Source organism: Chinchilla lanigera, unplaced genomic scaffold (assembly GCF_000276665.1).
Source record: "Chinchilla lanigera isolate Chin_1 unplaced genomic scaffold, ChiLan1.0 scaffold00067, whole genome shotgun sequence".
Lineage (NCBI taxonomy): Eukaryota > Metazoa > Chordata > Mammalia > Rodentia > Chinchillidae > Chinchilla > Chinchilla lanigera.
In genome coordinates, this window is record NW_004955468.1 from 1,679,682 (window position 1) to 1,697,933 (window position 18,252).

General features: G+C 37.2%; 1 protein-coding gene across 1 annotated transcript in view; it reads left to right on the forward strand.

Moving 5' to 3' along the window:
* The window catches only part of LOC102027163 (zinc finger protein 850-like), a 124,580-nt gene that overhangs the window by 55,726 nt on the left and 50,602 nt on the right, over window positions 1–18,252 (forward strand). The window contains 2 exon segments of the mRNA XM_005399890.2: window positions 16,238–16,381; window positions 16,457–17,328. Coding sequence (XP_005399947.2) covers window positions 16,238–16,381; window positions 16,457–17,328 — 1,016 coding nt within the window.

Sequence of the window (18,252 nt, forward strand, 5' to 3'; positions counted from 1 at the left end):
CCCTTTATGGGCGTGAGGCCCTGGACTCAAGCTTCACCTAGGAGCCCCCCACCTCCGCCGCCCTCCCCCGCTCCATTCCCCCTCCCGGCGCCCGGCCGCCCGACGCTTGGCCCCGCCCCCGCCCCGGCCTGCGCCTGCGCACTTCGGACCCAGCCTGCGTTTCTGTAGAACCCTAGCGCGGTGGAATCGGACACTGGGCATCTTTGAAGTTGAGTGAGGACAGGTCCGGGTGAGCGAGGCTCGGGTGTGGTTGTTTTTCCAAAGCAAACGAGTCCGGGACCGGCCAGGGTCTGCAGACTCTCAGACCGAGGGGTTGCGCGGTGGCTTGTGTGGCAGTAACGGAGCCGGCCCCGTTTGTGGGTGCGGCCTACTGTGCAGTGGGAGAGCCTGAGGCTCCGCGCTCCTGTCTCCGTCTGCCACCTAGGCCTGGTCGTAAAGAAAACCCGAGACGGAACCCGAGGAGGCTCACAGTGGAGGACCGCTGCAAAAAGCCAGGACAGAGGTTTGGGAAGGGTCTGTGGGTGCTGGGAGCACCGTTGCACAGTTGCAACTAGACACAGGGCGGCCCCCGGGGTGGTGGGGTATATAGAGCTGCGATCCCAGACGCGGGTGGCTGCAGACCTCCCTTCTCCTCATTTGCTGTCGTGCATGCAGGTGGGGGTTAGCGTGGAGAGTGGTTTCCCACCGAGTTCACAAAAGCTTGGGGTGTCATGAGCCCCCTCTGTATACCCCGTTTCTTGCTGGTCTCCAAGAAAAGGGCCCTTGTTAAAGTGCAGCCAGTCACTGGTGCTCGTCTAAAAGACGGGCTCCTTGAGTTTGTGCTGCTTCTTTGTTTCTGTGAAATGCATTTGATTTCCTCATGGGGTTATTTGATTTCCTTCCTTTGAAAACTCTTAAGAATGATCGATTCATTGAGTCAGGCCTGAGGATTTCTCTACCTGTTTAATGGCAAGGGACCTAAGTAGGAGATTCCTCTTTCTAGTGTGCTTTTCATGCAGTTCTGTAATTAATTAGGCATGTGCTGTGTATTTCGTTCTAAGGATTTTTTTTTTTTTTCCCGGTACTGGGAATCAAACTCACGACCTTATGCCGGCCAGGCAGGCGCTGTGCCGCTGAGCTAAATCCCCAGCCCTTCGTTCTAAGGATTTTGATGACAGACAAATAACTCCTGCTGAAAGCTGATGTTCATGGTTTGTTTTGGGCTGTGATTTGTTAGGACTAGTGTAGGGGTTAGTTAGATATTTTAGTGACTCCCGAATAAGAGTGTCTCCAGGGCATCCGTGAGTGAAAGTTTTGGTGCCAGCCAGATACAGTTTGCGTTTGGCAACATGAATTTATTTTAGCTGTACCTTTGGGTGGACTGAGAGGTGTAATGTGGTTAAGAATGTTAGACCTAGATTAAGAGGATTTGCATGGCACTGAAATCTGACTTTGGGTTATATTTTCTGAGCTTTGATTTGCTTAGTGTAATAGTATATACTATTATTACAGAATTGATAGTACATACTTTAGGGGGTGATTCTGAAGATTTCATGAGTTAATATCTGTAAAGGGTTTAGAAGAATATTTGGCACACAGTCCATAATTAATTATTTAAAGGAGCTATTGCTGTTACTTGATAATGCTTGGTCATGTCTATCAGCTTTCCGTATTCCCAAGGGCAATGAAAACGTGAAGTTTTGTGCTGTTTTTTGTTTTTTCCGGTACCAGGAATTGAACTCACGACCTTGCACTTGCCAGGCAGGCGCTGTGCCACTGAGCTAAATCCCCAGACCCTGAAAACATGAAGTTAACTATGGTGAATTCTTGTAAGGAGGAAAATGGGCCAAAAACTCAAGTGAAGCAGGACAGGAATGCATAATGTGAAATCTTTGGAGTCTGTTTATAGGCTTTCAGAGCAACAAAAATCTCAGTATTATACTCAGAAGTTTTGCATATATTTGTAAATGTTAATTAGTGGGAGGAAAACCATAATTTCATCTTATCAAAGTGTGTATACCCAACAAGATTGATTGTCACTGGCCTAGAATCAAAGTCTGGAATAACTGAAGATGACTTTGGGGATATTCTTCTACAAAATTAATATCCATCTATGTGAATATGGTTAAGTCACACTCCATCTATGTCATGAAATGTTATGTGATAATAAAAAATACTTTGTCATAAGAAAAAGTATATGATATTTTGTTAAGTATTACTGATTAAAATATTCAAAAAATTATTAATTTACATATTTTAAAATTTATATATTAATCTTGACTGCTACCATATTTAATCTTGTTGAAGGATAGTTAGCTTTTCTGGTTGCATTATATTTACTTTGTATTCACACATCATTTCATTCTTATTTAGTATCTGTTTCCCCAAAAACATAGTAAATACTGAATGAAGTATAATTAATTTTTCAAATCTGCTAATGCAATTCATTTAGTATGCATCTCTTAGTGGATTCTAACTAATGAATCAGTGAGTTATTTCTTCCTGGACCATTATCTATGCTCAGGTTTCACAAATTCACTTCTTCCCAGTCTGGATACTGGGAAAGATTAGGTAGTAATTATGATCTTGCAGACAGTATTAATGATCCTGAATGGGAAAATAGTGAGCAGTGAGCTCAGGGAATTCTGGGAATGGTAGCTAAGCTGGGACCCACACTGGGACACAAAACTGCAACTGCAGTTTTGTCATAATAAAGGCTGCTAGACAAGGTCTGTACAGGTGGTTCTCAAAGTATGGCATTGGATACCAGTAGTAGCAGTGTCACCTGGGAACTTTTTGGAACTGCATATCCTCAAATGTAGTCTTCAGCCTCCTGCCTAGTAGTCTGCTTAACCAGCCCTTCAGGTGATTCTGATGCTCACTGAAGTTTGACTACCAACCAAACTGTGCTGCCTATTACCATCTCCAGAGGGAGACTTTTAAAATTTTATTTATTTATTTACATTATGTTTATTGGTACATTTTACGTATACATAATGATCACATTCATCATTGGGAATCTGTACCTGTGTGTGACACAACTTGATTTTTTTTTCCATTCCCCTATCCTCCTTTCAACCCCTTTTCTCCCCCATATTTATAAAAGCTTTGTTTCCATTTTTCCTACTTTTCTCATCATTTTCCCCCTTCTTTCCTTTACCCCCTCCCCCGTTCCTACTTCCCCTTCTCATTTAAACATTTTCTTCCTATCTCACAATATCTTATATATTTTGATCCTTATTTACACTTTTGGTTTCTCATACCAGAGAAACAATGCAGTATTTACCCGTGTCCATTTTATATCACGTAAGAGGATGTCCTCAAGTTGTATCCATTTAGCTAGAAATGTCTAAAACTTATGCAGAGGGAGATTTTATAAAAACCTGAGGTCTTTAAAATCATCATTTCTGGGTCATATACTATATTAACTGTATCAAAATGCTTAGTGCAGGGGTTAGGTATCAGTATATATGAAGATTTCCAGGTGATCCAATTTGCAAAAAAGTTTGGGAAACGCTTAGCTGTGCTGTTTTCTGCCTTCAAGTTTGGAAAGGCCAGGAAGGAGGTTCTGGTTTAGAGGATGTAGCCTCTTCTGAGCTGGAGAGATGGGAATGGAGTTGGATCTTCTCAGGACAGCGTCGTCATAGGTCCAGACCCGGCCCCGTGTGTAGTGGACAGAGACTAACTGGAAGCTTTTCTGCTGAAGTGGCTGAGCTTGTGCTTTGATGTAGGAGATTCTCTGCTATATGTCTAGTCTCTGTGCAGCTGGTTTTCCTACAGTTTTGGGAGGATAGATGTTTGTCTAATCTACCTCTTAACCGCTCATAACTTGTCTGTGTGTTAGGACCCATGATTACATGGAGGAGTGGAGAAGTGTTATGTAACAGTTTTTAACATTTGGAGTTAAAAGTTTTTAACATTTGGAGTTAAAAGTTTTTAACATTTGGAGGCTCTGAGGCAATTGTGTTCTGATGGCTTCACATTCTTCCCCCAGCTGTGGCCTCTGCGGACTCTGCTACTCCAGTAAATGAACCTTGTTGCAACTCTAAAATCATGGCTCATGTAAGTTAGTTTCTGTCTATTTAAAATTCCATCTTTATGCTGGACGTGGTGGCACATGCTTGTAATCCCATGACTTGGGAAGTGGCAGCAGGAGGATTGTGATTTCAGGCCCAACTTGGGCTGCGTAGCATGTCAAGGTCAGCCTGGATTACATATCGAAACTTTGTCTCAAAAAAAGTAAAAGAAAATTCTGTCACTTTCTTTTCTTTAGCTTATGTAAACATTCTCATTTATTATTCTAAAACTTCCTAGCAGAGCCCCACCCAGTAGCTGCTTCCCAGTCTCTCCCATTCCAGTGAAGGATTGAGCCTGACATCCCAGGTGTATCCTGTGTATCCCTCAGCTCTCCCTTTGTGGCTGTATGCACACCGGCCAAGTTTTTGTTTTTTGTTTTTTTTAAGACAGGGTCTCACTATGTAGTTCAGGCTGCCCTTGAATCCAGGTTCACCTCAAACTCATGGTGATCCTGCTGCCTCAGCCTCTGGAGTGCTGGGATTCCAGGTGTGTACCAAATTTCCAAAAATCATATATGTGCCGGGCATGGTGGCACATGTCTGTAATCCCAGCACTCGAGAGGCTGAGGCAAGAGGATTGTTGCAAGTTCGAGACCAACCTGGGCTACGAAGTGAGCTCAAGGCCAGTCTGAACTATGTAAAGAGACCCTGAAAAAGGCAAAAAAAAAAAAAAAAAAAAAGATAGAGTAAATTATATTTATTGATAAATTTTTAGGTCCTTTTTAAGCAGTGTTCTTGGGAACTTACTTCAGTTAATAGGGAATTTCTGTTAATTACCTGAAAATAAATAAAATTAGGTATCACATAGTATATAAGAAGGTTTGGGGGCTGGGGATTTAGCTCAGCGGCAAAAGCGCCTGCCTGGCAAGCGCAAGGTCGTGAGTTCGGTTCCCGGTACCGGAGAAAAACCAAAAAAAAAAAAAAAAAAAAGAAGGTTTGGCTACAGCAATTTTGGGCAAACTACAAATACTACCCATTTGGACCATAAGCCAAAGTCTGTGTTTGCGTAAGCAAATGTCATTTTGAGAAACTTGTTTAAAAAGAAGGATATGCAGTGGAAACGATATGTGGCATGCAAAGCTTAGTATTGCCCCCTTACAGAAAACATCTACCAGTGTCTGGTGTGTGTTAATAGGGATCTTTTTTTAAGAACCAGAGATTGAGCCCAGGGCTTTCTTGCTGAGCTGTGTTCCCCAGCTGCTTTTTAACCTTTTAAAATTTTGAGGCATGGTCTCACTGATTCACTAAATTGCCCAGGCTAGACTCAGACCTGCCATCTTCTTCCCAGAATGCTGGAATTTCAGGCACGCAATAGAGATCTTCAAGGGCATGTATTCCTTGAATGTCACACTTATTTCCTTATTCCCACCTACCCACATCACGGGTTTCTAGCTTCAACCTTTTTATTTGATTTATATCATTAAGACCTTTTTTCCATCTTGAAACTATTTTCTTTCACCTTACGCATAGTACATGTGTTTGTCATTTCAGGATTTGGTGATGTTCAGAGATGTGACTATAGACTTTTCTCAGGAAGAGTGGGAATGCCTGAACTCCTATCAGAGGAATTTGTACAGAGATGTGGTATTAGAAAACTATAGCAACTTGGTATCACTAGGTAAGCTGCTTTGTATCAAATAATTTAGAAATTTATTTTTTTTAAATTTATTTTTGGTACTGGGAATTGAACTCAGGACCTTGTGCTTGCCAGGCAGGCATTGTGCTGTTGAGTATATCCCTGGCCCAATATAGAAATTTATAAGACTGAATATCAGGGCTCTCTAAAAACTATTTGAGTATCTCTTTGTGGTTTAGAAGTAGACATCTCTATTAAGCATTTTCATTTCCCACTATAATTCAGTGCACTTTACATCTTCCTTTGTTTCTTATTACCTCTTTAATGACCCCTGAGTATAAATTCTTAGACACAGCAAAACCACTGCAAAGCACTCTGGAATCACACTGTGAGAAATAGTCCATGATTTTTGTGGACTCACCTGTGGTAAGAGAGATTCTGATTCTGCTTACCTCTTAAGAGCATATACAATGTATATGATGCTGGGTTAATTAAAACTCAAGTGGACCTATTCAGTTTCCTAAGACGGACATACTCTCTTTTAACTGGTTTCTGATTAAAAGTGTAAGATATATGAAATTTGCATTTAAGACTAGACAGATATCCTGGTGAGAAACAGAGAAAACAGGCATAGAAAGATGGAATTATCTACCCTGGTGACTCAGGTATCAGAGGCCAGATTTGAATCCTGTACTCTAAACTGTTACTTCCTGTCAAAGAACAAAGTCTGTAGTGAGTTTAAATTAAATAAGACGTATCTCTTGGTTCTTGTTTTTTGTTACGATCCTAAAATTATTCTAATTTGAATATTTTTGTATCCTGCTACCTTTCTTTAGTTGGAAGACTTGATCAAATAATTTTTTTCTTTACTATTTTTTTTTCAAGCAGGGTGTTCCTTTACTAAACCAGATGTGATTACCCTATTGGAACAAGGAAAAGAGCCCTGGATGCTTATGCCGGATGAGAAAAGATGGAGCCTAGGTAAGCAAGTGCTAGTCGGGAAGAGATAAACCACTGTGGTGTGGCATACACCTCCCAGTTAAGAGGAAACACAGCCCTTAGATGTTGATTGTGAAACAGAGACCTGAAACTTGGGAGGAAAACATAGACCTTTTCAGCCTGAGTCATGAAAGAGATTTCATCTGCTTCGATGCACCACTGCTTCTTCTTTCTCATAGTTCCCTCCTCTTTCAATAGGGGAAAACTTTTTTGGCTAGTGGTAGTCATTCTACCTGTATTTTGGATCTAATTTTTTTCTAGCTCATCTTTTGTATTTCAGCTCTTATGTATATGTTTCTTCATAGCCTTCTTTCCATTCAGTTGACATTGTAGTAGGGGACTCATACAATAAGCAAGTAGACCAGTAAATGGTTTGGTGGTGTAGCTCAGTGTGATAGCATTTGCCTAGCACAGGCAAGGCTCTGTATTCAATCTCTAGCACTACAAAACAAAACAAAATAAACAGATAAATGATTTACTAAATACTGGGAAATTCACTGCAAGATTTGTTTACTTGCATCAGCTGCGAAGTACCAATATTCCCCCAAATAGATTGTAAACTAATGTTTCTCAGTAAAATTCTGCTATACATATAAACCATGTGAGGCCCGTGTTAAAATGTAGGTTCTAGTCTCTTGTTTTGTGTTGCTTTGAGGTGTTAGGTATGGAACCCAGTACCTCCCTTAGGCAAGTGGTCTGCTACTGAGCTACAGTGCAGCCTAACATGCAGATTGCAATTCAGCAGGTCTGATGGAGGCCTGAGATTCTAATGAGCTCCCGCAGATGGGATTCTTTGTCCATAGAGTGTATTTTCAGCCAAAAACCTGAAATTGTTAGCTGAGATTTTGTAATTGGCTGTATTTTGTTGTATTTTCATGTGCCAGTGAAATCAGAAACTTTCTCCTCTCTGATATGTTTCCCTTATATATTTACTCCTGACTGGTTAAGACCCTTTAGCAACTTTCTTTCCTTTGTAGTTTTTCTTCCTTTCAGTTTATAGTAGGTGCATAAGTCTATTCTGCATACAATTGTACAGCAATAGATTACAGAAAAAGGAACCACCATTTTTTTTTTTTACTAGCAAAATACTTTTATCATTTTTATAATGATAAAACAAGGAAAGTAAAGACTTATTTTTGGTGTATACCAGAGTTACGGGAAATGGAAGAATAAAGGGATTAATAGGATTTTTATGTACATCTGATGATCATAAAAAGTTAACAATACTGCTTGCCATAAAACTTACAGTTCCGCAAAAACAGATATATAAAGGATCATAGTTTTAAAATCTATAGAAGTAAAAAATATACAGTTGGAAGCTCTAACGCTTATTCTATCTTCAGTATAAAATTATAAACATTTATTTACACAAAGCACATGTGTATAATGAAAATCCAAGCACTCTCTTCTTCTGAGTTGTGTCTCTAGGAAGATGGAGATGTGCGTGGAAGCAGTCATCTCCTCCTGACTCCCCAAAGCCAGGGAACCACAGTCTTATAAATAAACCCGTTCTTTCATAATTTGTAGAACTGGTAAAAAAATAGGAAGCTTGGACAAAAGAAATAATGCAAATCACACTAAATACTTTATTCTTTTTAGTAAAGCGTAATGTTTTCAAGAATAACCCTGTTAAATGATATAAATGGGTATATTAATAACCTAAATAAATGAACATAATAAAAAGGAAATGTTGGGAAAAGGCTGTCAAAATAAAAATAAATATTGTGAAAGGATTAAGTGTTGTGAAGAAAAGTGAGTAAGGTAATGAGGAGAATTAGAATGAGTGAATGGAGTAATTTTAGGTAGTCAGGGAAGAGGAGCCAATTTAAAGAGGCTTCAAGTGGCCAAAGATGGGACTATTTTACCATTAGTAAACTGAATAACCGCAATATATTGCAAAACATAAATTACTTAATTCCATAATTTTTTTCTTTTTGGGAGTGGTGCTGGGAATTAAGCCCAGGACCTTGCACATGTGAAGCAGGTACTGTATCACTGAGCTACACCCTAAGCCCCTAACAGCAAATTGTTTACCACTGGAATCGGGTACAGAACTAAGTTATTTGAAAAATAAATTTTATTTTTTTATTTTAAAGAAACAAACCCACAAAAACAAAAAAACCCAAAATTCCAAAACAATATGATAGGATGATAACAATGGTTAATACATTGCATGTTGTTATTTTTAGTTACTCAGAGAGTATGAGATATCAGCATTTAATTGTCCAAACAATATTAGCACAAACTTATCTTTTCAATGAACTAAGAGAAATTAGCAGCATAACTATTTTAACTATCTTATATATATATATATATTTTCTTTTGATTTTCCCTTCCTTCTTTTTTACATTCCCCTAAACCAGTTTCTCTTTCCTTTTAAAGTTTCTTCCCACTTTACAGTATCTATTGTACATTCTGGATCACATTTACTCTTTCAGCTTCTCATTCTAGGGAGAGAGTATGATGTTTACACATTTGCGTCTGGTAAAAAATAAATTTTAAAGGAAAAGAAACATTAATCCAGCCCTTCTTATAAGAACCACACCATTAGATAGTAGATTGAAGTATGTTTCCTTTAATAAAAGTGACTAAATGAAGACAAAATGGTAGAATTTAAATGTTAAGAACTATTAGATCTAAGAATTGAATGCCAATGCTGATAGCATCACAGAAGTAAAGACAGTCAGACATTGCTTTTCCAATGAAAGAACACAACATCAATTATGAAGTAACTTTGCCAATGAAATTTGTCCTAAATCTGATCAAGCTTCTGAAGCCAGCTACCAATTCATGAAGAAAAGAGAGAAGAACGTGTTCTCCATTTTGTGAGTGTAGCTAGCAATATTCAGAATATGGGAAATGACAGTACCAAAAACAGTTTAAGATAAGTTATAAAGGAAATTAAAAGATGGTAGAATGTATAGATTAAAAGAGATATAAAAACATATAACAATCCATTTAAATTCTTGCTTTGGTTTTTTTATGTTTGTGATGCTGGTATGCTGCTATTCTTTTTTTTTTTCTCATTTACTACTCTTTAAAATAAAATTAAAAAAAAAACATAACAGTTGCATTTTATAGACTGGATAAATTATTTGTAATTTGTTTATAATTTCATTTCTGAGAAATATGAATGCCAATTGTTGGTATTAAAGATTACTATTTTTAGGTTTAGGTAGTGGTGTTGTAGTTATGTTACATATCCTTTTGGAGGTAAATAATAAAATCAGTACAGATGAAATTAAACAATATCTGAAATGTACTTCATGTAATGTGAAGAAAGTAGGTTGAGCTGTACATTGGTCACCATGAGATACAGGTTGATGATTGCTGGATACATGGAGCTATATTGCTTTACTTTTGTGTATGTTATAAATGATCCATAATAATGTTTTATTTTGTTTTAAAAGTTCTTGGGAGATTAAAGGAAAAGAAAATAGGAGGTGAGATGATGGGGAAATAATATAAACACTTCTTTCAAGAAATTTTGACATAAAAGAGAAGCAGACACAGAATACAGGGACTATATTTGAAGATATAAGATATTGGAGAATGCTTATAAGCTTTAGAGAATTATTTCAAAGAGAAGGAAATTGGTGGAGTAGAAAGAATAGTTTTGTAAGCAGTGACTTAGTATATAATGAATGGATCAACTTATAAAGGAAAATCATGCATTGATACACATTCAGAGAAGTTGATTAGATAGTGTGATGAAGGTGAGAATACTTTTTTTTTGGAATGGGAATTGAACTCAGGACTTTGCACTTGTCAGGCAGGCTCTGTGCTGCTGAGCTGTATCCTAGGCCCCTTTTTTTGTCTTTTTGAGACAAGGTTTCATTATGCAGTTTAGGCTGGCCTTGAACTCACTTTGTAGCCCAGGCCGGCCTTGAACTGGCAGCAATCCTCTTGCCTCAGCCTCCCGAGTGCTGGGATTATAGGCTTGCAGCACCATGCTCGGCTGAGAATACATATTTTTCTTTCTGTAGTTTCTGACTCTGGTGAAAGAGGCAGCAAAATAATCTATAGAATGGGAAGATTATTCATTATTTCATTGGAATTCAGTCTTTGATCATTATTGATTTTCAGAAGTGCAATTCTGTGGTTTAAGAGTTTTAACAGTTTTAGGTCTCTGTCTCTGTCTCTCTCCTGTCTGTCCCTCTGTCTCTGTCTGTTTCTCCTCTTGCAATGGCAAAGAGAAACACTGAAAGGACATCCAGGATTTGGAGGCAGATTTATTTAATGTCAGATGGGCACTGACTAGGAATCAGTTGTTCCTCAAAACATCAGACCCGAAGGCTCAGGGAAGGAGGCTTTTGTGGGGTCTACAAGGGGGAGTACAAAGGCAGCGTACTTGGCTGTCTTTGATTGGTTCTTAAAATATGCATCACAGTGACCAGCTGTTTCTAAGAGACAGAAGCAACTGGAACTGCAACAGGAACTATTTCCTGGGTAACTAAGAAACTGAAGTATACTGACTGGGGGACCATTTTCTGTTACACGCTATCTCTCTGTTTCTCTCTGTCTTTGTCTCTTCTCTCTCTGTCTCTTCTGTCTCTCTCTCTCTGTCTCTCTCTCTCTGTCTCTGTCTCTGTCTCTATCTCTGTCTGTCTGTCTCTCCCTCTCTGTGTCTGTCTCTGTCATTGCCCCCCCATCTCTGTCTCTCTTTCTCTCTTTCTCTCTGTCTGTAACTCTCATATTGGGGATGTAACCCAAATATCTCTAGACCTTTTTAAATTTGAGACTGGGTTTCACTAATCACTAAATTACCCAGGCTGACCTCAAACTTGCCACTGTGCCCAACTTCAGGTGTCTCGATACACTAACACCCTAACCCCGGTGTTAAAGTCATTAGAACTGCCAGTGTCACAAATACTGAATTGTTTATCCAGTATCTTTTTTTAGATACTGGGGGTTGAACCTAGGGCATTCATACTGAGCTGTGTCTCTACCCCCCCCTGATGTTTTATATAGGGTCTTACTAAGTTGCCTTGAACTTGCAATCCTCCTGCCTCACAAGAATGCCCCATATAATCATATATTAGCAAAACAAGTGGTGAATAATTTTCTCCTTTAGGAAATACTATACCTCAGGAAGATGATTTTATGACCAGATAATTTGCTTTTTATTTTTTTTAAATTAAAAAAGTAGAAATAAGTAAAAATAACTTATGCTGACCTAAGGTGGGTTAGTTAATATATTGTTTTTACATTAGTAATATAACTAGAATAAAGCACTTTGATTCATTAGAATCTCAACTATTTAGTTTATTAATTTTAAATATTTTGTTTATGTATCATAACAGGTAGAAAAGTAAAATTTATTACCAGGGGTTAATTTTTGTTTAGCAGGGTCTTTTGTTTCAGTGTAGATGCAGGCCATTTTATCTTGATTAGAGCACATATGATATATATGTTATCCTTTCCACTTTAAGCTATTTTGACTTAGAGCAGGAATGTAAAGATACTCATGAAGCTATGTAAATGCAGAATCCTTCTTGAATATCTGTGTTTCCTGTCTTTTACTATTTTTTCAGCCATACCTACCCTGACAACAATGCAGTGTGCATTTATAACAGTACCTCCAAGCATTCAACTTAGTTACCACAGAAAAGGTTGTCATTAAACTTGAATAATTTTAGTGCTTGCAGGAATGTGAACTGGCACCATCAAATTTGGAATCATATATGCTGTCTCAACTCAGCTGTTTATACTATAGAGCAGTGGTAGTGAACCTATGGCACATGTGTTACTGTGTTTTTAAGACAAAAGATGCTGGGCTGGGGATTTAGTTCAGCGGCACAGCACCTGCCTGGCAAGCACAAGGTCCTGAGTTCAATTCTTGGTACGGAAAACAAAGACAAAAGATGTTAATGTATGAGTTGTTTTTTTTTAAACTAAAACCTCAGTATTCAGGTTTAATTGCAATGTTGCATTTTGATAAATTGATAAATAAGGGGGTTTGGGGCTGCAGTTTGGTACCCAGTCTCTAAAAGGTTTGCCATCACTCTATTGAGGAACCTCCAACTTCAGAATGCTCAGAATGCCTAGAATGCCACAGTCATAATCTGTCTTGTCACCTAAACTGGAGGCGTGCATGCAGTCTCAGTTTTACTGTGTTAACACTGGGATTTTTTAAAAAATGAAAACCTTCAGATTTAGTAGGATACATTTACTCTGATTTATCAGTGAGTATGGATGTTTTTGTCCTACAGTTGTTTATGCTTTTATTTGCTTTGGACCTTGTCTACTCACTTTGTTTATTTCATTAGTTTACCAATGTTTAATGTTTCTTATCTCAATTTGTATGGACTTTTATGCTGTAACATTAATATTTTCTTGATTTTTCTAATACACATTTTGGTGCTTAATTATAATTTGACTATCACTTTCCATTTACATAATTAGTTTTTAATTTTTAATTTTCAAGTAAATCCTGAAATTACTGTCTTAATTTCTTTTTGGTTTTTTGGGGGTTTGGCTTTGCTTTTTTTACCATCTTAGTTTGTTTTTTTTTTTGTTTGTTTTTTTTGTTTGTTTGTTTTTTTTTTTGGTCTTTTTGAGACAGGGTCTCATTACGCAGTTCAGGCTGGCCTTCAACTCACTTTGTAGCCCAGGCTACAAAGTCTTAAACTCTCAACAGCCCTTCTGCCTCAGCCTCCTAAGTGCTGGGATTACAGGGCCATCTTAATTCTTAATGATTTTTCTCACACATATTTTAGTGCTTAATTATGATTTGACTATCACTTTCCATTTAGATTATTAGTTTTTATTTTGCAAGTAAATTCTGAAATTACTGTCTTAATTTCTTTTTGGTTTTTTTGGGGGGTTGGCTTTGCTTTTTTTTACCATCTTAATTCTTAATGTTTGTACTTTTATAGCTGCTTGCTTATTTACTAATGTTATTTAGCAAATGATATCATTTATATCTTATCTGTCCTATTAAGGCTTTACTTGAACTCTCTCCCCAAAATTCTACAAAATGGTTAAAATTTTTAAATTACTTCTTTGAGTGGGGAGGCAGACCTAGAGAAACACCCATAGATTTCATAGCAATGTTTCCTGTGCCATTCATTTACCTGTCTTTGCTCACATTTATCCACATTGTTTAAATTATTATTTCCTTTTAATTTTTTTTTAGTATATCTTTTTTGTTTCATTTTTGTTTTTTTTTTTGAGACAGGGTCTTACTAAGTAGTGCAGGCTGGCCTTAAACTCGTTTATGTAGCCCAGGCTGGCCTTAAACTCATAGCAGTCCTCTTGCCTCAGCCTTTTAAGTGCTGAGATTGTTGCTTTTTTTTTTTTGAGACTAAGGCTCACCATGAACTCACTATTTAGTCCACGCTGACCTTGAACTCATGATCCTCCTGCCTCAGCTTCCCCAGGGGTAGGATTATAGGCATGCAGCACCATACCCAGCCTGATACATCTTTTTAAAAGTAAATTTATTGAAACATAAACATACACACAAATCATTAGTGTGCAGCTTAATTAATTTTCATAATGTAATCATACTCATCTAATTAACACATAGATTCAGAAATAGAGATTGACCCCTCCCTGACTCCTTCTTGTCATTTCTCTGTTTCATGGTTTACTTACTCTTCTAACCTTAGCAACACCACAGATTAGTTTATAACTATTTTTTTAACTTTATAAAAAGGGAATCATACAGTATATATTCTTTTATATCTGGCTTTGTTTACTCACCAGTATGTTTGTGAAATTGATTCTCATGGCTGCATGTATTATAGATTGTTCATTCTTACTGTTATATACTGTTGTATTATTAAGCCGTAATTTACTTAGCTATTCTTCTGTTGATGAGCACTTAGATTGTTTCTAGTTTGGTCATTTACAAATAACGTTGTTACATTATAGATTTTTTAGAAATCTTTTTCTTTTTAAAAAGTATTGAACTCCTGTTGCAAAATTTTAAGAAAATACACATTTGAAAAAAACATCTCTTTGCTTAGAATTTTACTAGTCTTTTACTATGGTATAAATCTATTGCTAAGCCAGGTGTGGTGGCACATACCTATAATCCCAGCACTCAGGAGGCTGAGGCAGGAGGATTGTTGTGAGTTCAAGGCCAGCCTGGGCTACATAAGTGAGTTCAAGGTCAGACTGAACTGCAGAGTGAGACCCTGTCTCAAAAAGACAAATAAATAAATAAATAAATAAACATGTTGTTAAAATACTCTTAAATACCATCAAGATGCTATTGGCTATGAGGACTTTAGGGAAGATATGAGGAAGGGAATGAAGGGACAAATAGGGTGAATATTTGTGACAGAGGTGTGTATAGTTAAACAAACTCACCCCAAGATAAATAGGTAGAGCATCACGTGACTTGGTTATGAAGGGGGAACAAAGTTTAGTCATGATTACACAAAGTACGAGTTGAGCTGCAGTGGAGATATCTGCACATGTATGTAGAGAGGCAACTAGAAGAATAGTCATGTGCAAAGAAATCTCTATTTTCCATGTATACATTTCACCGAGATAGCTTACATGTGCTGTTTCCCATCTCTCTAGGAAATGATAAAAAGAGAGTATTTAATCAGTGTGATAAGGTTTAGGACTGGGTTAAGGGCAGCATATTCAGTAATTGTTAACTAATTATTAGAATTTAATAAATAACAGTTTCTATATACTACTGGTTTGTTTTTTCAATGTTAAGATTTGTTTCTTCCTTTGAGGAAGTTTAAGGCAAAAAAGTAAAGATAATAATAAATGAGGAAATTCATTGGTAACAACAAAATTGAGAAAACTGCTAAGCAGAGAACAAGTGACTGGGATAGAAAGTAATGTATATGAATTAGATGAAGTCAGCAGGTTTTTTTTTTTTTCTGATTTTTAAGATGATATGTGATTGATGAAAGGAATCCAATCATGTAAATGTCCAGATTCCTGGGAGATAATATAACTAATGCAAAGCTCTAAGAAATGAAGATCATGACATATTCTAAGAAATGAAAGGAGGTGAGTGTGATAAGGAAGTAAGGAGCAAAGGGGACAGTGGCTTAAATTATACCTATGGTAAACATGTTATTAATGGTAAAAGGTTTCCATTTTATTCTGATTGACTAGACAAATCATTAGAAAATTTAAGTAGGGATTCTCGAACTATGATCTGCATCAAAGCAATTGTTCTTCACTCACTATCTCGTATTTCCTTTAGCTTTTTTCTAGATTACATAATTTGAGTTTTTTAACCCATTTATGTTAGCTAGGCTTTACTTTCTGTTGTTTTTGTTTTTGATTATAAAGGTTTTATTTGTTTGTTTATTTTGTTTAGAATAGGAGAATATCATGTGTTTATCTTGTTTTCTTTCAGGTTTGGAATCCAGGTATGACACTAGAAAGTTATTTGAAGAAAAGGATTTTTATGAAATCAATTTATCTCAGTGGGAAATAATGGAAAGAGTCAAAAGTTGTGGGCTCAAAGACTCTTTTTTCAGAAAAGATGGTGAATATGAAATGTTTGAGGGACAAGAGTGTCCCTACAAGGTATATTTCAGGCAAGTGACAAAAAGTACTCCTGAAAAAATACCCACTTACAGAAAACTCTCATCCCTTACTTTATATCAGAAAAGTCAGAATAGAGAAAAACCCTATGAATGCACAGATTGTGGGAAAGCTTTTAGAGTACGCCAACAGCTCACTTTCCATCAGAGAATCCATACTGGTGAGAAACCCTATGAATGTAAAGAATGTGGAAAAACCTTTAGACAGTGTGCCCATCTTAGTCGTCATCAAAGAATTCATACATCTGACAAACTTTATGAGTGTAAAAAATGTGGAAAGATTTTTACGTGTAGCTCAGACCTTCGCGTACATCAAAGAATTCATGTTGGAGAGAAGCCATATGTATGTAAAGAATGTGGGAAGGCCTTTAGAGTGCGAGGACAGCTCAGTCTTCACCAAAGGATTCATACTGGTGAGAAACCCTATGAGTGTAAGGAATGTGGCAAGACCTTTAGACAGTATGCACACCTGACTCGACATCAGAGGCTTAACATTACTGAGAAGTGCTATGAGTGTAAGGAATGTGGTCAGGCTTTCTTGTGTAGTACAGGCCTTCGAGTCCATCACAAACTTCACACTGGTGAGAAACCCTATGATTGTAAGGAGTGCGGAAAGGCCTTTAGAGTGCGGCAGCAACTTACTCTTCATCAGAGAATCCACACTGGTGAGAAGCCCTATGATTGTAAGGAATGTGGGAAGACTTTTAGTCGTGGCTATCATCTGACTCTCCACCAGCGAATCCACACTGGTGAGAAGCCGTACGAATGTAAGGAATGTCAGAAATTCTTTCGTCGTTATTCAGAACTTATTTCCCATCAAGGCATTCATATTGGAGAGAAACCTTATGACTGTAAGGAATGTGGGAAGGCCTTTAGGCTGTTCTCACAACTTACTCAACATCAGAGCATTCATTTTGGTGAGAAACCCTATAAATGTAAAGAATGTGAGAAGACATTTAGACTGCTCTCACAACTTACTCAGCACCAGAGCATTCATACTGGTGAGAAACCCTATGACTGTAAGGAATGTGGAAAAGCCTTTAGACTTCATTCATCACTTATTCAGCACCAGAGGATTCATTCTGGCGAGAAGCCATACAAATGTAAGGAGTGTAAGAAGGCATTTAGACAGCATTCCCACCTTACTTACCATCAGCGAATTCATAATGTAACTTAAATAAAAGGAAGATCATTTAGCTTGTGTTTCCTGTATAAACTGTGTTTACTAGCAACCAGAATTTGATAATGTGAAGGTGAAGTTTTTTATAGAGAATTTCAACAAATGAATGCAAAAAAATACAGAATTAGAAAAGTCTACTAGAAAAAGAATTTTATAATAATGTATCTAGGGACAATTCTCCATAGAGATTAAGGTCATGAGTGAAAGATTAACTTGAACTTTGAGCAAGTAGATCAGGCTAGCAACATCTGAACCCATACATCACTCTCAACCTCACGAAACTAGGAGCATAAAATGTTATGTGCCTTGTAATGTTATAAAGTACAATGTATACATCTTGCCAGAGTATTGAACCTGAATTTAAGCCTGAATATCTGACTCCAGTTTAGTGAAAATTAAGAAGTGGAAAAACAAATTACATGACATGACACATCTAAAACGTAAGTAATTCTACAAGATGAATGGAATGGTTTCTCAGTGAATAAAATCACATTGAAAAAAGGAAGGTGGAACTCAAGAGACCAATCAGATGCCATGAAAGGATGGTTCTTAATTAGATCATGAATTGAACGAACATTTAAAATAAGACATTTTTACAACAATTGGGGAAATGGGAACATTGATAGTATTAGGTAATACTAAGAAACTTTTTGTTAGGTATGGATAATAGCACTGTAGTTGTGTGAAAAATGTCTTTGTTAGAGATAAATTCTGAAGTTTATACACAGAAGATAATATGATACCTGGAATGTCCTTTAAAATGCTCATGCAAAAGCAAAGTGAAGGTGAATAATTTAAGTTTGGCAAAATGATGACAGTCTTCAGTACAAAGTTTTTATTTGTTTTGTGATTCTTTTGTAAATTATGTATTTGAAAATTTCCTTAGTGTTCTTCTAAAGGTAAAATTAACTATGA